The sequence below is a fragment of the Heloderma suspectum genome, chromosome 2 (assembly GCF_057233095.1).
Source record: "Heloderma suspectum isolate Gila_16-S chromosome 2, 16-S_ref, whole genome shotgun sequence".
In the NCBI taxonomy this organism is placed as follows: Eukaryota; Metazoa; Chordata; class Lepidosauria; order Squamata; family Helodermatidae; genus Heloderma; species Heloderma suspectum.
Window position 1 is genome coordinate 182,971,207 of NC_139459.1, and position 27,588 is coordinate 182,998,794.

Genomic DNA, 27,588 nt, shown 5'->3' on the forward strand with positions numbered 1-27,588 from the left:
TACACACCATGCATAATTTTGTACAGCCCTTACTCCCCTTTTTTCTAAGCTAAACAATCCCAGATGTTGTACTCTTCCCTCGTAGGGGAGTTGCTCCAGCTCCTTGATCATTTAGTTGCCCTTTTCTGCACTGTTTCCAGTTCTACAATATCTTTTTTTAGGTGCAGTGACCAGAACTGTACACAGTATACTAAGTGTGGTTGCACCATAGATTTGTATAAGGGGAGTTATACAAATTATAGGAGTTATTTGTATAAGGGGAGTCTTGGCAATTTTATTTTCAATTCATTTCCTAATTATGCCTAACACTGAATTTGGCTTTTTCACAGTCACTGCACACTGGGTTGACATTTTCTTTGAGCTGTCCACCACAACCCCAAGATCTCTTTCTTGGTCAGTCACCGCTAGCTCAGATCCCATCAGCATATATATGAATTTGGGATTTTTTGCCCCAATGTGCATCACTTTACACTTGCTTACATTGAACCATATTTGCCATTTTAATGCCCATTCTTCCAGTTTGGAGAGATCCTTTTGGAGCTCTTTGCAGTCCCTTTTTGTTTTGCCCATCCCAAATCATTTGATGTCATCAGCCAACTTGGCCACTTCACTGCTCACTCCTAGTTCCGGATCATTTATGAATAAGCTGAAAAGCATTGGCACCAATACAGATCCTCTCCTAAGGGTTAGTTACTAGCAGTAGGAGCTTTAAGCTAAAATACGCTGGTAGTTTTGGCCCTGCCCCCTTTGCCTTCAGCTCCGCCCATCTCTGGAATGATACGCTGGTAGTTTTGGCCCTGCCCCCTTTGCCTTCAGCTCCGCCCATCTCTGGAATGCAGCCTTCCAGTGCTTCTCCAAAACTGAATTTGGCCCTTGGGCTGAAAGAGGCTCAACACCCTGGTCTTCATTATCCTTTCTGAGATGGGGCAACCAGAACTGAACTGTGTCCTATTTGGGTTGCCATCTCAAAAAGGATATTGTTGTTGTTCCCCCACATGCCATCTTGACCTCAAAGTAGCAAGAGGCCTACATGAACGACATGGCCTCTCCCCACAATGGTTGTCTGGGTGGCTGTCGGCTGATTGGGAAGAAAGAGCATTCAAGTGAACTAGTGTGTGTGTGTGTGTGACCTAGAGGTTAGGTGGCATCTTCACTCTGACTTTCATTCATCTTAGCCAAGGATGCTTCCAACTGGATGGCACCTAGCGCTACCAGTCAAAAGCCTTATTCCATCTTTCCCTCCTTGATGGATTTTTTTTTGTCGCAAGAAAAAAGATGGAAGAAGTGGCAGGGAAACAGAAAACAATGGGTTTTGGAAAACAAGGGTTACAAACAGAAAACAATGTTGTTTGGACCCTCTGTCAAATTCCGTGAATGAGGCAGGGTGATTGCATGATAAAAGCTTCATCTGGAAGCACTCCAGAACTCAGCTTTAGAACATGTGAAGAGGGTCTACAGCCTGGGACCCTGGCAGGCAGAGTAGGCAACAATGAACTAGATGGACAAATTGTCTTACAGGGTATTGGGCATCTTCCTAGGTTCCTGTAGAGTAATAATTTAAAAGGCAGTGCTTCTGAGCACATGCAAAGTGCATGTCACTCCTCAGCACTAAATAATCATAGTCAGTGCCCACAAATCTGACATTAGTGCAGAAGACTTCTGAGACCGAGGTTCTTCCAGCGAGCCTTGAGAGTCCTGGCATCTCTCATGTTAGAAATTAAGCAGAGCCCCCAAAATGTAAAATGTGTTTTCTTTGTCATCTTGGAAACACCCTTAGATTCCTACAGATCAGTTGTGATTTTCTTCTTTCTTCTTCTTAATGTACCTCATCAATAACGATAGGGTGATCACCAGAAACAAAAGAGGATGTGGCTCCTGGACCTTTGGTAGTTGTGCACAAAAGAGACTTTTTTCATCCAGAAAATTTCGTCCACATCGCCCAGAGTGGCTGGGTGACCAGCCAGATGGGCGGTTAATAAATTTAATAAAAATAAAAATTTCAGCAGGTGCAGCTTTTCTAACCTGTGCATGACCCAAATGCTGCACTTGTCAACATATCCCCTTGTACGTGACTATTGTCTACAGTAGTCCTCTCTTCCTCTGTATCTAGCCAAAAGTAGAAAATATGAAGTAACTAGTGTCAGCTGGGATACAAAATGGGGAGGGGGGAGGAGCAGGGGCAGTGAACAGTTGCAGTGAACCATCAGAGGTGGGCAGATGTAATTTCCAGATGTTTGGGACTTCAACTCCCATGAACCCTGGCCACCTGGGCCACTGGCCAGGAATACTGGGGCTTGAAGTCCAAAACACCTGGAACTGTACATTCTGCCCACTCCTGCTCTAAATCCTCCTCCTCCAAACGGGCGCCTTCCTTCCAGAGGTTTTGGACTACAGCTCGCACTAGCCCCTGCCAGCGTGGCCAGCGTTCAAGGCTGCGTCTGACGCATCTGGAGGGCCCCGGGTTGTCGGGGGAAGGCGCGCTGGCAATATGGTTCACGTCCACCTTAAGTCACCGGAGCTGGCTCCACCTTAAATGCTGCAGCATCGGGGCTACAGCCCATCCCTTCGCCTGGTGCTGATGTTGATGCTGCCGATGCCTGCAGCAGGCGCGCGCCGGGCGGGGATACAGGCACTGCCGAGCAGCAGCATCCCGGGGTAACACACACACACGCCCGCACGCACGGAGCACCCACCGGCCCAGCTGAGCGAGCCCAAGCGCCCTGCTGCTGCGGGGTGACAACCGAGGAAGCGGCCCTCGCCTTTCCTTTGTTTTCTTCGGCGATCCGTTAGCGCCGGGCTGCGCCGCTGCCTTTGCCTTCCTCTCCTCCCTTGGGATAATTGCATCTCCTCCTCGTCTTCCTCCTCTTCCTCTTCCTCCTCCACCATCCCCTCTTCGCTTCGCCCAGTCGCGAAAGCCGCCCGCCAGGACAGAGCCCAGCCGGCCAGCCAGCATGACGACGGAAGTCAATGAATGCAGCATCAAGGTGCTCTGTAGGTTCCGGCCCTTGAATCAATCGGAGATCATACGGGGAGATAAATTCATCCCGGTTTTCCAGGGGGATGACACCGTCATCATTGGGGTAAGCAAATACTGGGCGGGGGGGGGTGCGATGAGGAGGAGGAGGAGGAGAATGGCCGTCACCATCCTCATCCTCTGAGCCAGGCCTGCTCTGGAAGGCAGCAGCTAGCAGCTCTCCATTAAAACCTGCCAGCCAGTTTTTGCGAATTAATTTATCCCCCCCGTTTCCGAATAAATCATCGAGCCGGAACCCCTTGCAGTCTCCCTGCTAACAGGAAGGTCCACCCATATGAACAAGCGCACTTTCCTCTCTCCCGAGAAAACTGGTGGTGGGGGAAAATGCTGGGAGTTTATTTCATTTGTTTGGCCGCTCCTCCGTCCGTAGCTCTGCAGACCTGGAGCCACTGGGTGTGGCTAGCTGAGCTGTTGGTTTGGCTACTGGGAAGAAAAGAAGAAATCTCTTGGAGCTGGGAGGAAAATGACTTCCATTTCCCCGCCCCCCGTCATCATACCCTTTGTAACCCACATTTGTATTTTGTCTTTCCTTATCAGGCCTTGAGACTTAATCCGTACATCTGTCAAAATGCTCCTGAGGTTATGCCAGCCAAAGAGTGAAAGTTAAAAGCTTGTTGTGATATCTAGGGTGATTTCTCGCCGCCACCACACCACCAGCAACTGCGATTTTCAGGCAGTCCCCCACCATCCCCACAGTGAAGCCCCCCATGCTAACTTGCATCAGTGCGGTATAAGAAAGAGGGTTAAAATTATGCAGGTGGGTTGGTAAGGAGTTTGCAGGTTGTTTACACAAAGCTGGCAACGCCCCTGATGCTGGTCCCCATGGCCTCTGTGTTTGCCAAGTCGGTACAATTCTGGGCTTTTGACCATCTTTCAGTTGCTAAATACACCCTCCATTGTGTGCGTGTGTGCTCACGCACCCGTGTGCACGGAAGGGGCGCATGAAGCTGGTTCTCTCAGATTGAGGGTGGTATGGAATCACAGCCAGCCTGCTAGTACCATCTCACGCCTCCCTCTCGTAAGGTGACAGTGCCACGAACACTGTTGTTTTATTTGTGGCTGTGTTTAATCAAGGGGCCACATAATGTTGTGGAGATGGCCAAGAGATGAGGAGGCTGCCTGCTTTGTAAAATGCCTAGCTGATGAATACCCTACTTCAACCGCCTCTATGATATAAGAAGGGAGTTGATGACTGCTCACTTGTGCAGTCATGAGCAACTGACCCATTGAATCGTGCTTACTACATGAAGGAGTAGGCAGGACCGGCCCAAGGTGACCCAGAAGCTCCTGGTAGATGCAAGGATTGGAACTCGGGCCATCTCTCCACCTAGTCTGGCTGCATGTCTCTCTGAGATGCCTCCCTATCCCTTTGCTGCAGAGAAAGTTATTAATCTGCGTGCTAATGGGACCTGACTCCTCTCCCACAGCCCAGGCAAATGGAGCCCTGCGATGTCAAGTTTATTTTCCACTTGGGTACCAAGAATTCTCTCTTGCCAAGCCTTGGAAAAAAGATGTTTTTTCTTCTGTACACCTCTTGATTCTTTAGAGCTGTGCCGCAGTCATTCCTGTTGGTGGTTTGAGCAGAGATTTTCCATGGAGCTCTCTCAATACGAGGGCCCTGTTTCCCCAGTTCATGTTGTGTGCGTTTTCTTTCCAAAAAACAGGAAAGAAGATACTCTCAAGTGCCTGAAAAATGCTGATTTTTTATCTCCTGTTTTTTGACACAATTTGTGCCTTTCCCCCGGTTGGTTTTTTGCTTTATTTTTCTTCATCTTCCACTTTTTTCTTTTTCTTTTTGCTGGGGTGTGTGTGTGTGTGTTCCCTCACCCATTTTGTTTTATTTTCCTTACAGCCCACCTAAATGCCACCAGACCATTTAAAATGTGCATATTTTAAGATGAATTCACTGTTGCAAATGAGTTGTGGCAAATGAGCTCCCTGGGAGGCAGCAACCTGGTTCTTATGCCTTTGGAATAAAACATCAGTAAGATATGAAAATCGCTGCAGAGTGGGAGCAGGCAGCGGGATGCAGTGCTGTCTTGCTTGCCTGCCTGCCTGCCTCCTGGGCTCAGCTGCTTTGTCATCCCTCAGAGCAGTGAGAGGGCCATCTCTCCACCTAGTCCTTCCTAGGAACCACTCCCCTCCATTGTGCTCAGCTGCGGTCCATCACCGGATCCGCTTCCGTGGGGATCCTACCTCTCACGCCTTCAGAATCCATACCTCCTGCCTTGCATCTCTCCTTTCCCCAGCTTAGGTTACGCAAGCAAGTGACTCTTATGTCATTTTTGCCTTCTTCGGCTGTGGCGACAGTTGAAGCTGCTTGGTGTTTGGCAACCGATCATCGGGTGCGACTTGGCTTCTCTCCCCAGGCTTCCAGCCCCATCATTGGCTTCTTGTGATGGATGGGCTAGAATGGGGGCTAGGAAACCATGACATTGTTACTAATGCATAGAGGCATTTATTTATTTACCTGGCTTCATGATTTTCCCCTCTAGTGCCAAACATCTCCAGGTGGATTTCACTAGTAACCAGATCAGCTTCATAGGGGGGAAAACTGTCTAATTAGCTGTGTGTTTTTTTAACTGAAGAAGAGTTCTGGGGAACTCGAAAGCTTGCTTGCCGTTTTGTGACATTTTAGCGGGCCCTGATAAAGTGATATACCACTGTTGCTTTTGGATGTTTTCTAATGGACCAACATGGCTACCTTGCCTTCCGCCCCCCTGCCCTCAGCTAATTGGTATCATTCTCTGTAAAGGATAAGGCTTCTTCATTATCTAACTTACCACCACACAGCATTTGGTTATCACCTGGAACAGCCAAAATGGAGGATGAGCCTCCTGTTTGCCTTGGAGGGAGAATTCTGTTACCGGAAGGCTGGCTCAGCCAGGCTGAATTAGTCATAGAGCATCCAGTATGAAACAGCTATGGCCTGGAACCCTTTTGGATGAAATATTCAAGTTTATTGATCTCAGTCTATAGTCTGAAGGTTAAACAGGTGATGCACACAAGTGGTGCAATTGGGGACCACAGGTGCTGCAAGGTTGCAACTCAGAGCACACATTTTCCACTTTAACAGTACCGAGGCAGCGGGAGGACTTGTTGTCAGTGTGCCCCCTACCCCGTTTCTTCTCAGGTCCCGTTGTTCACCCCCCTCCCCTGTCTCTTGAAGCACACAGGACTTCAGTTCTGCCCCTCAGCAGACAGGGGAAAAGGATGAACGATGGGTCCTGGAAAAGGACAGCGTAAAAGAGGCAGTGATAGGAACCTCTCCTCTTGCTTTATGGGTGCAACACTGTGCATGTTTAGACAGGGAAACTATTCCTACAACGCCCATCATGCCCCAGCCAGTTATGCTGGCTGGGGCATGTTGGAGTTGTAAGACTTTTTTCCGTCTATACATGCATAGGGCTGCAGCCAAAAATATTTTATTTAATCAATTAATTGTTTTTAATTTATTTATAATATCTATGTACTACCCAATAACAAAAAGTTCTGTGTGTGGTTTACTGTAAAAACAAAAACCGTTAAGTATAGAAATAAAACATAAATAAGAAAACATAGCCACATGATAAAACTGATATAAAACCAGCAACGGGGAATAAAAGTAGTGGAAAATGCCTAAAACACTGAACATTTGTTTTAAAGTCTGAAATGCAGAGAAATTAAAACTAAGTCTTCACCTGGTGCCAAAAAGACCACCAGTGAGCTTCTCTGGGTAAGGTGTTCTACAACTGGGATGCCATCACCAAAAAGACCCTTTCTTTAGTAGTTATCTGCCTTATCTCATTTGGCTGGGGAACTTGGAGAAGGGAAAGATATTTTGCCTGGATTGCAAGCTGGCAATTTTACCTACCATAGTTTCCGCTAACAGTTCACTCGCTATCATCCATTTTGTTTAGTATATCCCTCCCCTCACCAATGGCAACAAAAACACCCACAAGCATAGAACAAAGTGATATAAAACAGTCCTCCAAATAGATTGAATTACAGTTTAAAACCAAAAGAGTAACCACAGATGGATGAAACTAACCAAATACTATAGTCAAAGAGTAAAAAAAAAAAAAGAAGCTTGAGTTTTGTAAATAACTCCCCACAAAGGTTACTAGCCTGCAAAACTATTTAGTAGCCTGATAAGAGGCTAGTAGCATGGAAATGCAGGCTACTAGCCTCTTAGCAGGCTTGTTAAAAGAAAGAATAAAAATCCACCATCTACCAAGCAGACTGAGGCACAGACAGGGTAATATGATTTCTACAATGCCTACTTTCTTGCATGAGCTGTGTCAGTCTAGAATCATAGAATAGTAGGGTTGGAAGGGGCCTATAAGATCATCGAATCCAACCCCTCTCTTGAATGTGTATATAAATACAGATTTGGGGGGTCTATCACAGCTTGAACATGCCTTGCATGTTCTTTGTTAGAAGATCTTTCCAGGAAGAGGGGGTGGGGAGGTTCGGTTCATCACACACATTTAGAAATACTAACTATAGTTTAAGTAGAAATACAACACATCTCGCCCTAGTGGGGGAGGCTGCTCAGTCTGTGTGCTTGCTCAGTCTGCTGTCCCAGTGCTAAGTGTTGATGGGCGGCTTCAAGGCCCCCTCCCTGCTTTCCCTTCTTAGGGTTCTTGCTCTTTAGACTTGGATAGGACAGCCCTATAGAGGATACCTTAGGATCCTTGGCCATCTTACACGATCTGTCCCTACTTAGCCAGCCCACTTGGTTCCTTGGTAGCTGAGGAGGACACCAGCCCACTCACTCTCCTGCTGCATGGAATTCCTGATTGCTGATGGGTACCAAACAAGTTGCTAAATACAAGGCTGCATTAAAAGATTGACTGTAGTCCTATACATAATGACCTGGGAGTGTCCCACTGAACTCAGTAGGACTTACTTCTGAGTAGACATGCATAGGATTGCATTGTTAGGCTACAGTCCTGTACGCACGTTCATTTCATTTATTACATTTCATTTATTACACTTCCTGTTGAATTCAGCAGGGCCGGCTTCTGTATAGACTTGCAGTGAGGAACAGCCTGTCCAGACTCTGTGTGTGTGTTTCTACCAAACTGCAGTATAAGTATGGCCTACTTCTCACAGAGGTGATCATCCCTGCGTCTGGGCTATACCACATGAGATTGCAGGTTGGAGAATTATTGAATGTTTCATTTTTTTCAATATTCGTTTCCCACCTGTCTATTTTTTTTTTAAAAAGAGGAAGATTCAAGGCAGCAAACAAACATACAAAAAATGTAAAGGATAACTAACCAAAATGGATGAGTGAAAATTGTAGTAAAAAGGTAGAAAAATCAGATTCCCTTTTAAAAGGGAAAACCTAAAGATACCTGCTGCAGAAGATAGGTTTTGGCTGTAGGGCTAGCAGCAAGGGTTGGCATGGCTGGGCACCTGGCAAGGGCCCATATCCCACCGGCAAGGGTCCCCTGGCGTTGCTCCTCCTCTTCTCCTTTGCAGCCTGCTTGTTCACCTGCCTCTTGCTCTGGGCCTGACAGCAGTGAAGGTGAGGAGGAGAAGCAGTGGATGCCCCTGCCTGCTCCCTCGCTCCCTGGCCCTCTGCCTGTCAAGCAAGCAAAGTGTTGGCAATGAAGAGACAGAGGATGAAGAGCACCTGGTGGCAATGGCGGTGAGAAGGTGGATTCACTGAGGGAGGGGCCCCACTGGGGGCCTTAAAAACCTGGAGCTGGCACTGTTTGGCTGCCCACCCAAAAGCAAGCAGCAATAGGGGCCAGGCACGCTGTCTTTGGCAGGATGTTTGAACATCTTGGCATCGTAACAGAAAAGGCCCTGTCCCTCATGCTCACCTACTGAGGGGGGACCAGAGCAGGCCTCAGGATTTCACCTCACTGAATGCTCCCCTTACACACAAATATTCCCTCCACACAGAAAACTAGAAGCCAAGCAGAAGGGGTCTAACCTAGCCTTCTCGCAGAGTTTTCTATGTGCTGCAATGTAGTCATATCTTGATTTGTGTGGAGGAGCATTCAGTCCTGTGAATGTTCATCTACGGTCTGAGGTGGTAAAGGCCAGACCGAGATTTAGCACTTTGTGAGAAGGAGGCCTTGGAGATTGTTTAAGAAAGAAACCTCAGCTCTGCTGTAGGGTACTTACACTCTGACGGCTCTCAGGGCTACCCTGTCATTGATTGCTCTTGTGCTGTAAGCTACATGCAGAACTGCAATGCATTTTGCATACTTAAAGGGGTATTGTGTGGGTTATTTGTGGGGGTGGGCGGGTGCATACATCCCATTAGGTTCGGTCTACACTAGTGGGTGTGACATAACCATGGGGAGGGGGGAGAGGACAATTTGCCTGAGTATTTTAAAATATTTTTTTAGAATATTTTTTTTAAATGTGCACTAAACCGCTTTTTAAATCTCAGTGCTATTTCATGATTAGTTCAATAACTAAAACATGTTAAAAAGAACAATGGAAAAATAAAATGGTGGTATGAGTTACCACTCTGGCTTGTCGGGGGAGAGACAAGCCAGAATTCCCAGTTTGGACGTCACACAAACCAAGCCAAGGACAGAGTACCTGGCTTGTCTAGCCACTCCTGCTGGCAGGAGAAGCCAAGCGGGAGTGATCATGCCATGAACACCACCATGCCGGCTAGCTCATGGTAACCCAGGGTTTAAAAAAAGTCTGGGTTGCTGCAATGTGCAAACTGTGGCAATGGCACCAACTGGAAAGACCAGAAAAGCAGGTTGTGGCATATAGGTTTTTTTAATTGTTAAAATTCAGTGTTTAAATTTATATGAAAATTCTTTTTCATTTAAGTGCGATTGTTATTTTATTTTTTTAAAAACAAAACACCTAAAGGTGTGGCAGGGAGTGAAAATTAATAGATCAATAAAATTAACAATGCGCTAATATAGTTTCCAGCTGGAAAGGTAATAGTGAATGCATGCCAAAGTACAGATCAGTTTTGGACTTCAACTCCCATCAGCCCCAGCCAGCATGGCCAATGGTCAGGAATGCTGGGAGTTGTAGTCCAAAACATCTGGAGAGCAGCAGGTTGGGAAGACAGATATTGACGCATAGGCTCACCTGTCCGATAGGTTGCTGCATGTGTTTGGCCTGTTAAAGGCCTGACAAATGTGACATTGCATGTGACTGGCCCCTGTATACTTGTTTTTTGTTTACTGAATATCAGCTGTGGGAGTGGGGATGCAGCAGCAGTCCTTCTCTGGATTCATTCCTCCTGCCCAGCTGTGCTTGCTATTTGCCCCAGAGCTTTCTTCTTGGGGCAAGTAGCCACAGTAATCTAGATTGGGACTGCTGTGAGGCTATTACTGCCAGGAACTGAGCTTTAGGAAAGGCATTTGAACCTTTTAGGAAGGGGGGAAACCGCACAAAAGCGGGAAAACACCCAACGATTGGTGGTTGAGGGAAAGGGGGTGGGGCATGAGGGGTGTGACCATCAGAGGAACTCTGGAGGGCCAGATTGGGTCCCTAGGAGGGCCAAATTTGGCCCCTGGTTCTGCACCCCTGCTTTACAGTTTCCGCCCATTTTGCCTGTTTCAGCTGCCCACACTCAGGGCAGGGCTGCTTCTGCTCCTTTAATAACTGGGTGTAACTTGCACTGGAGGAACATCTACCATCAGCAGGCTGCAGTTGGGGGAGAAGCAGCATGTCAAAAAAAAATCTCTATTGTCAAAAAAATCTCTTTCAAGCAGCTGTTAATGGCTTGAGAGTCCTGGGGCTCTTTCATCCTCAACCTGCTGTGAATGTATGTGCTAATCATGCTAGAGATGGGTGGGGTGAGGAAGCATCTGCTTTGCCCAGCATTGGCCCAACTGAAATCTAGGACCTGGAGACCTTTTAACAACCTGTTCCAGGAAGAGAATTGCTGCAGGCTTTTATAATCCATCTCAAATGGGATCCCACTGGCTCGAGGATCAAATGGTGTTGCTTTGATCTTGACCTCCACAATAGAAGATCTTCAGTTTTGAGTGACAATGAATCCTAGGCATGTCTACTCAGAAGTAAGTCCTATTGAGCGCTATGGGGCATTCTCCCAGTGTGCATAGGATTGCAATGTAAGGCTGGATTAACTGTTAGATTAAATGCTCTTCAAATCAGGGTCCCAGACAAATGAAGGTACCTTGGTGGGGCTGATTACTGCAGCGTGTGAAAAGACTGCCCACTTTCCCTGGACTAGGTTTCTTTGATACTCTCTGCAAACAGAACATGGTGACTGCTGAGGCAGAAGGGAAGTAGCCACATCCCACCTAGGAGTGGGGGCAGGTCCCAGAATATTTGTAGCCTGGCAACCATGAGGAGGAGAACACTATACTGCAGAAAATCCTACAGACAGGGTGATGTGGAAAGGATGGGGAGGCTGTATGGCCGCATTTCTCTGTGCCTGATCACTGTGACTGAGAGAGGGCGGCTTTTGAGTCAGAGATGTGTGGCACTTAATGGGGCTTGACATCAGTGGTTCCCCAGTTATTTTAATCAATCCATGATTGAGGAACCAGCTTATCCCTCTATCCTGGGGTGGATCTGTGTTCCATGGGGAGACTGAATGTTTGTTGAACCAGCCCTAAAAAGATGAATATGAATGTATGGAAGCCTGGGAGACAATGAGTAGTATGGAAAAAGTTTTGTGTGTGTGTGTGTGTTTTAAATGGATTATTCACAGTGCTGGCCCCAGGTTTTAAAGGGCCCCTGGGCAAGACACCCTCCATGTTGCCCCTCCCTCAGTGAGTCTCCCTTCTCACCATCATTTTCACCAGCTTCTCTTGCTCCTCCTTATCTTTCTCAGTACTGCTACTGCTTCCTGGCTTGACAGGCTGAGAACCGGTGAGCAAGCAGGCCATGGCCTCTGCTCCTCCTCCTCCTCACCACCACCATTGTCTGGGCCAAAGCAAGAGGCAGGTGAAGAAGCAGGCTGCAGTGGTGAAGAGGAGGAGCAACTCCAGGGGGCTCCGGTCAGTGGGCCTCCGCTGGGGTGTGGGCCCTCGGCAGGTGTCCAACCATGCCTACCCTTGAAAAAAACACACACCTAACTATTAATCTTCTGTCATTTGGAATCTGCTGTCTAGTCATTAATTTGGATACTTGGTAATCTAAATCTCTCTGTCTCTCTTTTTAAAAAGCAAGTTTCTAGGCCACAGGGTTATGGAGACACCTTTGAAAAATGATGGGCGGTGTTTGCAAAGCCTTGCCGTGTTCAGAACTGGGCTGTCTTTGGCTATCATGGATATTAATAATAAAAAAAACCCTTCATTCTCTCCAGGTCATATTCCTACTGTCCCTTGCTGCTGCTTCTGACACCACAGCATCCATTAAAAACAGATAAACCAGATTCTTTCATTATTCATATATTAGGTTGAGAATAAAGCATGAGAATTGGCAGGTTTATGAGAACTAAGCACATTGATTTCCATGGTATTCCTCTAAATAGTTACTTCTTCAGCCAAAGTAGAATATATGGAAGCCTGGGAGACAGTGAATAGTGTGGAAAAAGTAAGAAAAAATTGACTATTCATTTTATATAATTTGGGATTATAGCCATTAATTTGGACACTTGATAATCTCAGTTCTCTCTGTCTCTCTTTTTAAAAAGCAAGTTTCTAGCCCTCATGGTTAGTATTCACTACCAGGAAATGTGACAATGTGCATTAGTTTAAATGGCTTTAAAATGGATTAGACAAATTAATAGAAGATAGAACTGTTAAGGGCTATTAGCCATGTTATAGGCCAAGGGTAGTTAGGCTAGTGAGTACAAGAGAGAGGGCCTTCTCAGTGGTGGCCCAGCACCTCTGGAATCAGCCTACATCAGGGGTGGGGGTTGTCAGGCCCCTTCTTTGCAGGTTGTCAGGGAAGCTCTGCAGACTTGCCTGTTTCCACTGGCCTTCCCATAGTGTCTTGGGCTGCTGGTTTTTAATTGTTTTTTTTAAAATTGGTAATCAGTATTTTAGGGAACTTTGAATGAATACATACTTACTGCGTTTTTATTGTACCTGTTCTGTATGTTTTTTATCTTGTATGCCACGTCGGGAGGGGTCCTCTTTAAAAGGGGCCTAGACATAATTGTAAATAAATTTAAAAAATATAGAATCCCCATGTTCAGAGGCAGTCTACTTCCAAGTACCAGACCCTGGTGTCAAAAAATAAGGGAGGGGCAGTTCTGTTCAGGACCTGATAAGAGTCTCAGAAGTATCTGACTGTTCACTTTTGGAAACAGAACACTGGACATTGATTCAACCCTGGGGGTCGTCATATTTTGTGACTCCTATTCTGCTATCCAGGTATTATGGATACAGAACTTGGCTTCCTTTGGCAGTTTATTTATTATTTATTAAAAATGTTTTTAACCTGTCTTAATATTACAAAAACATGAACATACAAATCACAGTGGAACGCACACAGCTGCAGCAGCTAATAATTTTAAAGCACCAAATGCAGACGGAAATAAATGTGTCTTCGGTGCATTTGGCTTTTATGGGCACTTAGCAGCAACAATTATGTGAAGAAGGTGATGATCATGCTGTTCACACAACACGTTAACCCATGCCCAGTGGCTGAGTGTGGCTTGTTTGTTGGGTTAGCGTGTTGTCTGAACCCAGGACATTTTCTGCGGGGTGGCTTGTTAACCACCCTGAACAACTCAACAACAAGCCATGGGTTCTCAAGACAGCTTGTTAAAAAAAAAATAAACCACACTGCGTGGTTAGCATGTTGTGCAAACCCAGTCAGTATGTCAGCTGGAAGAAGCAACGTAGCATTAGAGCTGTGGGGAGTTGGGAGAGCAGGGTTGGAGGTGTGCCAGGGTTTGAACCCAGAACTAACTTTTAGTCTCAGTCCACATTCCTCCTCCACTCTATTATCTACAGGTTGGTTGCATCTCTGAGCATGTGCAGAGTACACGTCCCTGCCCAATGAGTAACCACAGGCCAGTTCCAATGCATCTAGAATGAGGGTACACACTTGATCCTTAGCACTTTTAGTTTTAGAGATGAAATGTTGCTGCCGATCATATGCCTGGCCTCCTGCTGCTCTTTGCTGGTCAATTCTTCCAAATCCCCACATGATGTTTTGGCATTTTCTTCCAGCTTTTCGCCTGGTTTCCTGCTGCTCCAGCCAGAATCACTTCCCACTGTCTCTGTCCATACTGTGCCCCATGTTGTCCCCAAAGCCACTTTTCTTCCCCCAGCATCCTGATGAGGCTGAGCTCTGAGGAGCCCCACGCAGCACCAGGCGCCTGGGCTCTCGCTAAGCAGGTTAGAGGATTTCCGTTGCTTCCTCCACCCCTAAGAGGAGCAAGTTCAGAGGAAACTGATTCTAAGCTCAGCAGATCCAGCTATGAGCACCACAAAGAGAGCTGTGGTGGTGGCAGCAAGTGGAGAAGGAGCCAGGAAAGGGAGCTCAGCCACTAGAGGATAAGGGGCAAACAGGCCAGAGAAAAAGCAGTCTCGTCTTTGTGTCCCAGAGAAACCAGATTCTCATCTTCTCCCCCAAATGCCTAGAGTTCCTTCCAAGAATTCCTATGTGGAATTCTCTCTCTTCCCCATCTCCCCCTGCCATTCTTGACCTTTTTCTTTTATTATTATTTCCAATACATACAAAAATATTTAAGGGTGCAGTCCTATCCAGATGCCCGTCAGTCTCTGAACTTGGAGGGTGACAGGCATCCTATACAGAGTGGGAGAAGCGCAGAGGCAATCTTTGCCTCTGCCCTTCTCTCACTCTACATGTTTCCTAGAGGGGTGTCTTTGTCCATCTAGCTAGGACTCTACGGCAGGGTAGGGAAGGAGGCTGAGGAGGGCTTGGGGATAGCTTGTATACCCACTTCCCCAGTCCCTTCCCCACCCACAGAACCAACCCCTTTCCCCTCTCTCCAGGGTCGCCTTTGCTGCGAGGAGGAGGGACGCGGAGCTTAGACTCCTGGGTCTGAGGTTGGCGCAGTGTCTCTGACCTCGGATCCAAGAATCCGAACTATCCTATGCTCCCCCAATGCTGTCTAGGGGCCATAGGATTGCTCTCTAAATTTACAAATTGTTATTTAAGTTGACTAATTTAGTCAACTTAGATAGTATTCAATATTTCCAGGAACCTGAAAAGTCTCTCCCAATGTCTTATTTCATGCATATGCCTCAAAACGCTTACCCAAAATGTAATCACACATGCCAAATTCATTATATTAGCCATATCCGATATTTGTACAAGCCTGTATAGTGGGCAGTTGAGTCTGTTTCCTATATTTGGTGACTGATATTTTTGCTGCTGCTGATAAATAAAATTAATTATTTCTTTATGTTGTTTCTTAGCTCTCACACTCATAAGAGGATAACTTTTGTATTGAAACAAAGCACAATGCTTAACCATCTATTGACTCATCCAAGTATTGGTTGACAAAAACGCTTTATAACTGGGTATGTCCACCAAAATGCTTTATAATCTGCTCTTTAAGAATCCTGTGTGGTGCTGTTTCTCTTTCCTTCTAATCACTCTGTAAAAATCCACCCTTTCTGCAGACTTTATTTAGCCAATGTGTGGATAATGTAATAATATGGTTTAGTCGCAAGATGGCACTGGACTTATTTTTATCTGGGTAGAGCCAGGAATTTTCTGTGTCTGTTCTGTTCTTGTTTAAGGGAGACAATAATGCTCTTATCTAGCTTCCTGACTGGTGTGTCCTCTAAGCTGGGGATGAACAGAAGATAGATTGGGATCTACTGGTAGGTCTCTGGGTGATTTGCAGTAGATCAGCAAGGATTTTGACTCTCAATTGTTTAACAGTATCAACAACAAAAGGCTTCTTTTCCCTTCTAAATGAGGCGGGTGAGATGAGGAAACTTGGGTGGGGAGGAAGTGAAGGCCCAGTTTGCGTGATTGGGGAAATAAGCCATGATGCTCATCTGGCTTATTTCCCCCGCTGTGCACGCCAGGGGGATTAGCATAATCACCCTCAGCAGCGCAGCTTTTCGTGTTGTGCGAATCCAGTGAGGGTGGCTCGTTGCTGTGGTTAGTAAGCCACCCCAGAACTGTATAACAGCCCATGGGTTCTAGGTGGCTTGTTAACCATGGCAACAAGCCACTCTCGCCGGGTTTGTGTGACACGGCAAGCCGCAGTGCTGAGGATAATTATGCTAATCTCCCCGGTACGCAACTAGCACGTGCAAGGTGGTTAATAAGCCACGGTGGCTTATTAACCATCCCTCAATCGTGTGACCTGAGTCTACGACTGAGTTTTTGTCTGACAGGGGAGGGCTGTGAGCTCAATTCTGGTACTGAAAACAAATCCCTGGGCTAAGCGTGTTCTCAGAGGCACCATGGTCCGTGATTCTAAGAGTAGCGCTCTCTCCCACTCAACCACTTTTTAAAACTTGGCTCTGCTTGGTGGACCTTGTGGTTCCAGTAAAAAAAAAAAAAAAGTAGGTCCTGCATGCCTGAACTGTGCTCTGTTCTAAGCCTTCTGTGACAAGCAGGTTAGATTACTGTAAGGCATTGCACATAGGGCTTCCTTTGAAGATGGTCCAGAAACAGCTGTTAATCCAAAACAGAGCTGCGAGGTTACTAACTGGGTGTTGGGGTTATATCTCATCCATGCTTCAAACGGCTGCGCTGGCTGCCAGTCCATTTCCAGGCAGGATTCGTCATGCTAGTACTTCACCCCTTAAAAAAATTATATGGCTTAGAGCCGCCAGCCTCCACAGCACCCTGGCCAGATGTTAAGATCATCTTAGGAGGCCCTCCTGGGGGTGTCCCTGCCGTCCGAGATGAGGTGGTATCATTACACAGCCAGCTGCGTTTCGGTTGTGGAATGCTCTCCCCAGGGAGGTTCACCTGGCGCCTCCTTTGTTATCTTTTTGGTGCCAGGAAAAACGTGCGTATTCTCTCAGGCATTTTAATTCATTCTTCATCCTTGATGGGATTCGTTTTATGCTGCTTTCATTTACTGTGTTAATTTTTAGATAGCAGATATCTTTGGTATTGATCGTGTTAGTTTTTATATTGGTGGTCTCTTTTTATTGAGTGTAATTTCTTTTTATGTTTGTAAAGCTGCGCTTGGGGATTATTAGTTTTGGGGGAAGGGCGGGATAAAACTCTCTTAATGAAATAAATGAATAAACCCCTTAATTCTCATTCTCAACTGAAATAAAGCCTAAGTTAATGTGAGTGTATGTACTGACATTCACCATTATTATCTTGGGCTCTGCCAACCCTCCACTCTCTGCTGTTTGTTAAATTCCCCTCCGCTTCTACTGTTGTCTTCTGTCACTGTCAAAATTTTGACTGTAATTTTCTTGGGGCAAGGACCTCCCCCCCCCCATTCATGGGGAACGTGTGGATCTCCAGATGTTGTTAGACTGCAGCTCCCATGGTCCCTCCCCATTGGCTCTGTTGGTTAGGGCTGATGGGAATTACAGTCCAACAACATCTGGAGAGCCACATGTTCCCCACCCTTGTTACAGTGATGGAAATATGTACATAAAGAATCAAATCAGTCTGATCCACCAACCAGCTCCATTCAAATCCCTTTCCAATTGACAGTGGGTTTTGCCTGGCATCTGCTCAGCACAGATCTGAGGGCATGTGAGTTTGTGACTATCTCTCTTCCTAGAGATGTCAGGTCAGCAAATGCCTCCTCAGATTGTCAACATATATTAGCAGTAGTGGCCATAGAGATAGGGTAGAATCTGTATGATAGGGAAGGGCTCTTGATAATTGCTGACCTTATCTCTGCACATTCAGAATATGACTGCATCTGCTACCTTCTCTACACCCTCCCTTATCTTCTCTGCTGCTGCTTTCTCTCTCTGGTTGCAGTTCTGTTGATCTTATTGCTACAGAGTTAACAAACAGCATTGTTTTGATAGAGCCTACATAGCCACCATCTCATAGAATCATAGAATAGTAGGGTTGGAAGGGGCCTACAAGGCCATCGAGTCCAACCCCCTGCTCAATGCCGGAATCCAAGTCAGAGCATCCCTGACATATGGCTGTCCAGCCTCATCTTGAAGGCCTCCAGTGTGGGAGAACCCACCACCTCCTTAGGGAATTGGCTCCATTGTCGTATTGCTCTAACAGTCAGGAAGTTTTTCCTGATGTTCAGCCGGAATCTGGTTTCCTGTAACTTGAGCCCATTATTCCGTGCCCTGCACTCTGGGATGATCAAGAAGAGATCCTGGCCTTCTTCTCTGTGGCAGCCTTTCAAGTACTTGAAGAGCACTATCATATCTCCCCTCAGTCTTCTCTTCTCAAGGCTAAACATGCCCAGTTCTTTCAGTCTCTCGTCATAGGGCTTTGTTTCCAGTCCTCTGATCATCTTTGTTGCCCCCCTCTGAACCCTCTCCAGTTTGTCTGCATCCTTCTTAAAGTGTAGTGCCCAGAACTGGATACAGTACTCCAGATGAGGCCTAACCAGTGCTGAGTAGAGGGGAACTAGTACTTCCCGGGATTTGGAAGCGATGCTTCTATTAATGCAGCCCAAAATAGCATTTGCCTTTTTTGCAGCCACATCACATTGTTGGCTCATATTCAGCTTGTGATCGACAATTCCAAGATCCTTCTTGCTTCTAGTGTTGTTGAGCCACGTATCCCCCATTTTGTAACTGTGTATTTGGTTTCTTTTTCCTAGATGCAGAACTTGGCATTTATCCCTATTAAATGTCGTTCTGTTGTTTTCTGCCCAGCGCACCAGTCTATCCAGATCACTTTGAATTTTGTTTCTGTCTTCCGAAGTATTAGCTATCCCACCCAATTTTGTGTCATTGGCAAATTTGATCAGCATTCCCTGCACCTTCTCCTCCAAGTCATTAATAAAAATGTTGGAGAGCACTGGGCCCAGGACTGAGCCCTGCAGTACCCCACTCGTTACCTCTCCCCAGTTTGAGAAGGTCCCATTGATAAGCACTCTTTGAGTCCGATTCTGTAGCCAACTGTGGATCCACATGATCGTTGTTTCATCTAGCCCACTTTGAGCTAGTTTGCTCATCAGGATATCATGGGGCACTTTGTCGAAAGCTTTGCTGAAGTCGAGGTATATGATGTCTACAGCATTCCCACGGTCTACAAGGGAGGTTACTTGATCAAAAAATGAGATCAGATTTGTCTGGCAGGACTTGTTCTTGACAAATCCATGTTGGCTTCGAGTAATCACGGCATTGTTTTCGAGGTGCTTGCAGATGGATTGCTTTATGATCTGCTCCATAATTTTCCCAGGGATTGATGTCAGACTGACTGGTCTGTAGTTCCCAGGTTCTTCCTTTTTACCCTTTTTGAAGATAGGGACAACGTTAGCCCTCCTCCAGTAATCTGGCACTTCCCCCGTCCTCCATGATTTCTCAAAGAGAATAGACAGCGGTTCTGAGAGTTCTTCTGCCAGTTCCTTTATGACTCTAGGATGCAGTTCATCTGGCCCTGGAAATTCGAACTCATTCAAAGTAATTAGGTGTTCCTTGACCATATGCCTATCGATCTCAAGCTGCAATCCTGCCCCTTCAGCCTGCACTTCGCCTTTGTCAGGGGGGTCATAGACCCTTTTTTGGGGGAAGACTGAGCCAAAGTAGGAATTGAGCATCTCTGCCTTTTCTTTGTCATCTGTTATCATTTTGCCATCCTTATTTAATAGCTGAACCACCATTTCTTTCCTCTGCCTTTTACTGTGCACGTAGCTGAAGAAAGCCTTTTTGTTGTTTTTAGCATCCCTTGCTAACCTCAGCTCATTCTCAGCTTTAGCCTTCCTGATGCCATCCCTGCAATTCTGTGCTACCTGCCTGTACTCTTCCTTTGTTACTTGGCCTTCTTTCCACTTCCTATATGTGTCCTTTTTTGTTTTCAGGTCATCCCTAAGCTTTTTGTGAAGCCACACTGGCGTCTTCTGTTGTCTTCCACCTTTTCTTCTTGTTGGAATTGTTTGTAATTGTGCCTTGAGAATTTCCTTTTTTAAAAGCTCCTACCCATCTTGGACTCCTTTTCTTGTTAGCGTTGCTTGCCATGGGACCTTACTGATCATTGTTCTGAGTAATTTATCTCTTTAGATAAATGGCAGCTGTGGCTTGAGGCTAATTCCCCTTCAGTGGTTTGGATCTGAACGTGCAAGCCAGCCAATCTTGCAAAGCTGCTGCTTCATCACATCCCAAGGAAGATCTGCCCTGTTCTTCATTCCCTCTGCTAGCCTATGCCCAATGGAGGGTTAGGCCCAGAAGCTGCCAGACTAGGGTGGCTAGTTACACATTGAGAAAAAAGAGGGCATGGATTGCCAAATAAGAGATTGTACAAAAAGTGCATATGCAAATTGAAATATATAGCCGATAGATAGATAGATAGATAGATAGATAGATAGATAGTCATTTTTTCTAAATATACATAACTATCATGTAACTAGAAATACAGTACATCTCCCCATAGTGGGGAAGACTGTGACTAAGTGACCTGTGTACCTTACTCAGACTGCTGTCCAGGTTAAACAAGACTTGGACTGGACAGCCCTTCAAATGGAAGATGCCTTCAAATAGAGGACTGTCCTCTGTAAAGTAGGGCAGCTGGCCACCTTATCAGATTCTGGAGCAGGGTATGCAAGAGCCAGCTGGCTCCTGGCTCTTTCACCTCCTCTTGCTGGGCTATGACACTGGCAGCATCACAATAAGGAGACAGTGTGTGTCTGCTCTTGTGAGATCATGATCACAGGCCTCTTTCCCCTGGATCATCCCATCCAGCAGAGCCAGTTCAGAGGTTGAGAAGGCAAAGAGCAATGTGATAGATCCTGGGTGCTTGGATATAACTTCCTGTGAGGAAGCTAGCATTAATAAAACATCAAAGCAATTTCCAGAGGGGTGGCAATGCAGCAACAACAGCAAGGCGTCTTGTAGCACCTTAAAGATGAACCAATTTATTGTGGCAGTAAAAGCTTTTGTGGTCTATAGTCTGTTGAAGTGGACTTTAGTCCACAAAAGCTTATGCCATAATAAATGTGTCTGTCTTTAAGATGCCACAAGACTCAAACACTGAATTATTCCATCATTTTTAAAAACATCCCTGAGGGAACTGAGTTCCTGTCCATTACTTCCTAAGCATTTATTCATATCTTAGTGATTATTCACCAGATTATTATTTTGTGTGCCACCCCACTCACCCCTGGAAATGTGAACAAGTGCCAGAAGCCCAGCAGAGCAAGGGAGGTACGTTTCCCAGTTACTGCCTTCTGATTATCCCCATTGCTCTCATCCCACCAAACCCTGAGGTTCAGTTGACTTTTGTGTACAGGTTTGAACTGAAAAGAAAAGACAAGGTTTTTGCATATGAATTTGCCACTCAGGACAGCAAAGTAGCCACTGTGGACTCAAGGGCTTGTCATGGAAATCTCAATGGTCTGAGGTTGGTATCTAGTATGGTGGGGTACCTCGGACTGGTACCTCGCTTTGGGAGGCATAGGCTACAGCGACATTGGGACTCTTGGCAGCAGGCACACAGGATCTGGTGCCCTTCCAGATCGGCCATCTGAGATGGGAGATTCACCCTGCCTCATGGGAGGGCCAGCCTTGCTTCTAATATTAGATCCAGGCTGGAGGAAAAAGACATAAAGCAGCAAAGTAAAGTGGGGAAGGAATTTTTTTCTCCCTTCCTTTTGTGTTAGAACCAGTGGCAGCACCAGAAAAAAAAATATGGGGTAGAGGGAAGGATACAGAAGTGGCAAAATGCATGCGAGGGGGTCAAGCATATGAAAAGTGTCTTTCCTGCAAGTAACCGCAGAGGTCCAGCAATGAGATGGGTGCACTCATCCACCCACTCTCCTGTGATTTTCACCTGTGGTGAAAAGTAGACAGCCCCTCACACTTCAGCCCCTACTTTATATACAAACAGGCAAACACATACTTAAGGTAGATGCCCATCTCTAGTTTGAATCTTTTTGTCTAAAACAGGAACATTAACTTATCTCACTGGGAGGTTGTGAGGATAAATTAAATACTTTTTATAAACCCTTCCCATTAAAGCAGGGATGGGGAATGGGTGGCCCTTCCAGATGTTGAGGAACTGTAAATCCCATCATCCCTCAGCATTGGCTCTGCTGGCTAGGGCTGATGGGAGTTGCAGTTCAACAACATCCGGAGCGCCACATGTCCCCCAGCTCAGCATTAAAACTGCTGTTCTAATATTACTAATAGTAAGTACTATAACATAATCATCATAATACCCAATCATTCTGCATGCATAAACTATAATGCATTTTTTAGGCAAGAGAGGAGAAACTTATCCTAGCCAGGGGCATCACGGGGATATCTGGTACTGAGAGGCCTTATGTAGGATGAACTGTCCTTTGTCCATTACCTATTTCCTGCTGTTTTCCCCTTGAGGGCTGCTCTGAAGCAATAACTCAGGATTATTGCTGTTCTGGTTAAAAAAAAAAATGCATCCAACCCAGAACTCTGTTTCCGGCTGTAGCCGGTCAGGTGTCCTAAGGAAGCTCAAGGTCGTAAATAACTGTCCCAAACTGATTGTGCCTAGCAGTTGATAATCAGAGCTATCTCGCAACAGAACATGGGGGTTCCATTTCTAGTTACTGGCGCTAACCTCTTTTTAAAGCCGTGCACTAGAATTGGGTACTAGGATTCTGGTGCCTACATCTGTGCTGCACATGGGAAGTTGTGTAGTGAGGAACCTGTGCAATCCTTGTGGGAAAGGATAAGACCGTAGCACAGTGTAGCATCAGGGTCATTGGAAAGCCAGTGCAACTGTGCACTCAGCTTTTCTGATAGTAAACCTGGGACTTGGGGGGTTGCAGGGGGCACAGGTAGTTCTATTCCTGGCATATGGTACTTTCACAATGAATGCAAACGAAGCATTTTTGTTCCTAACTCCTAGCTATTTGAATAAAATAAATTCATAGTAACTTGGAAGAATGTCTGTGAGCAACTCACTGGCCTGGTTCGGATGACTGTTTGATGCTTCTTAAACTGTGGTTTGTGGCTATTTATTTAAATATGATTATTTAAATAAAATAAATACATTTGAAGCAGAAGGAGAGGTTTCCATCACTGCTTCTCTTACACTGTCCCTTTCCAGGTCCCATCATTCATCCATCTCCCCTGTCTGCCGTGGGGCAGAACTAAGTCCTGTGTGCTTCAGGAGAGGCGGGTGAACAGTGGGACCCAGGAAGAAATGAGGCAGGAGGCACATGACAGCAAGTCCTTCTGCCGCCTCAGTACTGTTACAGGGGAAAGTGTGTTCTCTGGGTTGCGACCTTGCAGCGCTCGCAGTCCCCGATTACACCACTTGTGTGAGTCACCTGATTAACCTTCATACTATAGACTGAGAATAATAAACTTGAATATGTCATCTGAAAGGGTTCCAGGCCATAGCTATGCCATACTGGATGCTGTATGACTAACTCAGCCTGGCTGAGCAAGGCCATAGCTATGCTCAGAGGCTGCGCTCATCGGGACGTCCCCTCCTGGCAGCACCCAAGATGTTGGAGATCCAATCCATCACCACTTGGAACAGGACCTTTAGTTACATAGCAGCCACTCTCTGGAACTACAGATTAGGCTGGCACCAACCCTTCTGGTTTTTTGGTGCCTACTAAAAACGTACCTTTTCCTTTACCAGTAACATGCATTACTGGCTGCCAAATACTAGTTTTATTCCCCTGGACTCTAGAGCCTAGAGAAACAAAGTACTTGGGCTGTAACCCACGGGGGTCCCCCATACACCAGAGAGCAGTATGGGAGTGTATTTAAAACAGCCCTAAAAATCAGAACCATTTGATCATGCATAATAATACATGTTATTGTGACATCTCTGTGGAAATCCAGGAAATTAAAAGAAAATAAAAGATACATATCTTGTAAAAACATCTATAGACTCCAGTCAGGGATGTATTGCATTCCTCACTTGAAGGATTGCATCACACTAATGCAGGATTCAATACTCTGTGCAGAATGTAATATCCTGAGAATCATAGCATATCCTTCCCTGAGCCAGCCCCAGCATCTTCTAGTGAATTTCTTGTGGCTGTGAGGATAGATTTGAGAATGGGTGGGTGTTTAGATAGGATCTCCAGACACCCTGTATATTTTCTTGTCCTTCCCTGTTGCTAGTAGATGCAGAAAGGATCATGCAGATCAGAAATATACACAAATGTGCTTCATTTTCAGTCAGAACTTGGCATGTTTTGGTATACAGTTCGATGCGCATAGTGTTGTTTTTAAGTGAAGGGTACTGTTACGAAAAAGAGGGAAGGCTTACTCTACTTTCCCAAGTGGCATTAAATATATTGGAGGCAACAGGAAGCAGGCAGCAGAAATTGTAAGCCTGGATCAGATTTCTAAAAAGCAAGTAGTGTGGATGCCTCCCACCACAACCCCCAAGGCATCTTCCAGTACAGCCATCCACTAGTTCCATAGTCACAACTAACACGGCTAGAATGCCTTAGAAAAAGATACAAAATCCACACCTTTACCACTCTGAAGCCATCTCCAATTATGAGTACCATAAGGAGATAGATGGTGTTAACATTAATTAAACCTTTCGTTGAGTGGCACTTTGGATGTCTGACACTATCTCTATGTGGAAGGTTTCTCCCATGCTCTCATTAGCCTAACTATTTTCTTTGGGAATATAAACCAAGGGATGTTCCAAAACATTACACCTATTTTCCAGTCCCAGGATCACATGGTAGAGTAAGGGATTAAATCAAAATCACTTAAATGATTGAAGCAGGAAGAATCAACGTAGCAATTTTAATCCTAATTTCCATTTCTATTTAAATTCTCTAAAAAGGAAGGTTCATTTTTGTATCACGTTGTTTATGTTGGAGAATACCTGATGAAAATGTAACTTTAAACCTGGGGTGGGCAACTTGTGGCCTTCCATATGTTTTGGCCTACAACTCCCATCATCCCTCATTATTGGTTGTATTGGCTAGGGCTGATGGGAGTTGTAGGCCCAACTTGCACAGCCCTGCTGTAAATCAATGGCCATGCTGGCTGGGGATGATGGGAATGGTAGTCCAACATATTTGGAGGTCACCAGGTTGGGGAAGGCTGCTCTAAATCAATAGTTTAGCATTATTTAGCAGAGAGCTTCAGCTGTTGGGCGGTATATAAATAAATAAATAAATAAATAGGATGAGCCTGTATGAGCCTCATACTTGCATGCTCTCCAGCAGAACTGTGAGGAGGAAGCATCTGCTTCTGTTTTTGGTTAACCACAGTTTAGCATATGTTTGCACCCTTGATTGTGGTTAATCTGAACCTTGGTTTACTAAAAGAAGCTAGCCTCATAAACCACGATTTGAAGATGGTTTGTTTTAGTAAATCATAGTTAAGAGTAACTGGAGGTTGTCTGGGTTCAGATGTAACATTAAACTGTGGTTAGTCAAAAATGGAAGTGAAAGTTCCTGACACCTCTTTACAGCCATGCCAGAAGAGGGGAGTGCATAAGCCCAGGGCTCACAAAGGCTCATCCCCATAAATCTAAATCATAGCTTAGCATTACTAGCAAACACAGACAGTCTGCAGATTTCAAAATGAATATATACATGGGGAAATGGAAATCCTTACACAGTTGCGTTTTGGAGTTTACTGTTTCAAGATGTGTATCAGCAGTAGCAGAGCTGCATTAAAAATAAGACAAAACAGTTGGGCAGGATTCACAGAACATAGGGATATCAATGCTTGTTAATTAAGGTGGCTGAGAAATAGATGCCACTGCCAAAGACATCCTGAAATGTTTAACTCCAAGAAGCTGGAAATGACTGGCAGGGTTGGAATTTTCCTTTGGTGCCTATTTTGCTGCATGTTTCCTCTAAAATTAAACTTGAATTATGTATAAGTAATGGAGATTCTTTCCCAGGCAAGTCAGTTGGATTGAGGGGGGGGGATTAATTAAGGGTGTCTCTAGCTTGGTGGTGGTCTCAGTTTCCAGATGCAATCTAGGGGTATCTCAAGGTGACAATATGGTATATCAGGAAAATCATAAGAGCATCAGTTTCCACCACTGTCTTGCCTCTCCCTGACCTTCTTTCTCAGATTTATTTAAAGAGTATTTCCTTCCAGAAATAGGACAGCAAAGTGTAATTAACCCAGAGCTCTTGTGTCCTGGAAATGTGATAAGGGGAGGAGGCAGATGCAGGAGGACTATATAAACTATCATGCTAAATATGCAAAGGACAGTATGTTTTCAGCTGAGCGTGGGTTGAATGATGGCAGATTATTTAGAGCAGGGGTGGGCAGAAAGTAGATTCCTAGAGCTTTTGGATTTCAGGTTCTAGCATTCCTGACCATTGGCCATGCTGACAGGGGTTTCTGGGAGTAGAAATCTAAAACATCTGGAGATATGATCTACTCCCCACCCCTGACTTAGAGTATACTTTTTGCTCAAGATGCACTTGTTGAAATGATCAACTTGGCCTCAAGTACATCTGTGCTGATGGGAAATAATCTGCCTGGACAAAAAATAAGTTGCTGGTTGCGCGCCCAAGACTCCTGTCCATCACATAGGCAGTCTAATCATCTCTCTCTCTCTCTCTCTCTCCCTCTCTCTCTCTCTCTCTCTCTCTCTCTCTCTCTGTCTGTCTATCTCACACACACACACACACGTTGTTCAGTACTGTTCAGCTTCCTCATTATTTTGTAACTCTCTGGTTCAGTTCCAGTTCAGATGCTCAGATTTCCAAGAAATTGCTGCACACACATGCTTAAGGTACAGTTTATTCTGCCCCAGATCATCAGGTTGAAGTGTCTGGAATGACGAAAGGCCTAGTAACATTGCTCACTCAATTACTGTGCTGGTACCTGCTGAGAGCAGAGCTGGTGCTGGGACATCTCACATGTGCATTGTTCCTGATTTAAGAGGCAGCTGCTGGTGCCTGTGTGTTCTGTGATCTCGACTTCTGCTTTGTGCCATATCAGACCTACAGCAGATGGAGGAAGGCTCAGCGCTTGAGAAAGCCACCAAACCTACATTTTAATGAATCCAGCAGTTGGACAGCTCCCTATTCACAGAACAGCCAGTGCAGGAACTCGGTACTTCCCATGCTGGCTCTTTGACGCGCACCTTGTGGTCTGGCTCAGTCTCTTGAATGTTTCTGATGCGGCGGGTGGGGGGGAGGCAATCTACTGCCCTCCCAATGTTTTGGACTGCAATTCCCATCATCACTGACCACTGGCCATGCTGGCTGGGGCTTATGGGAATTGAAGTCTAAAACATTGGGCGGGCACCAGGTTGTCTATCCCTGTTCTGATGGATCTGGGAAGAGCTGCAGGCTTGGAGGGCCATTTATACTAATGTCTTGTTGGTTGTGAGAACCACTGAGTCTAATGAATGACAGCTAGCATTCTGGAGAGCAGAGGAGAATCCTGGGATAGCTTTGCATGATTTCACTGAATTTGAATCTCCTTCTGGGGAATATGGGCCTGCAAATAAAGCAGGGGTGGGAAACCCCTGGTCCATGGGCCTAAAATGGCCTGCAAAGGTTCCCAATCTGGCCTGCAGAGGGTTGTGCACCCTCCAGGGGCCCCTCCCCAAGCAACACCCCCTGACCTGGAGGCTACTGGGTGTTTGGAGAGGAGACGGAGGAGAAGAATCCC

General features: G+C 45.7%; 1 protein-coding gene across 2 annotated transcripts in view; it reads left to right on the top strand.

The window, feature by feature from the left end:
- Positions 1-2,467: 2,467 nt before the first annotated feature.
- KIF5A (kinesin family member 5A) overlaps positions 2,468-27,588 on the top strand; it is a 74,827-nt gene continuing 49,706 nt past the window's right edge. Inside the window, exon 1 of one of the 2 annotated variants that reach the window (XM_084832274.1) lies at positions 2,468-3,080. In XM_084832274.1, coding sequence (XP_084688400.1) covers positions 2,952-3,080 — 129 coding nt within the window. In that variant the 5' untranslated portion in view covers positions 2,468-2,951. The remainder of the gene's footprint in view (positions 3,081-27,588) is intronic. The other variant, XM_084832273.1, reaches the window with a different exon arrangement.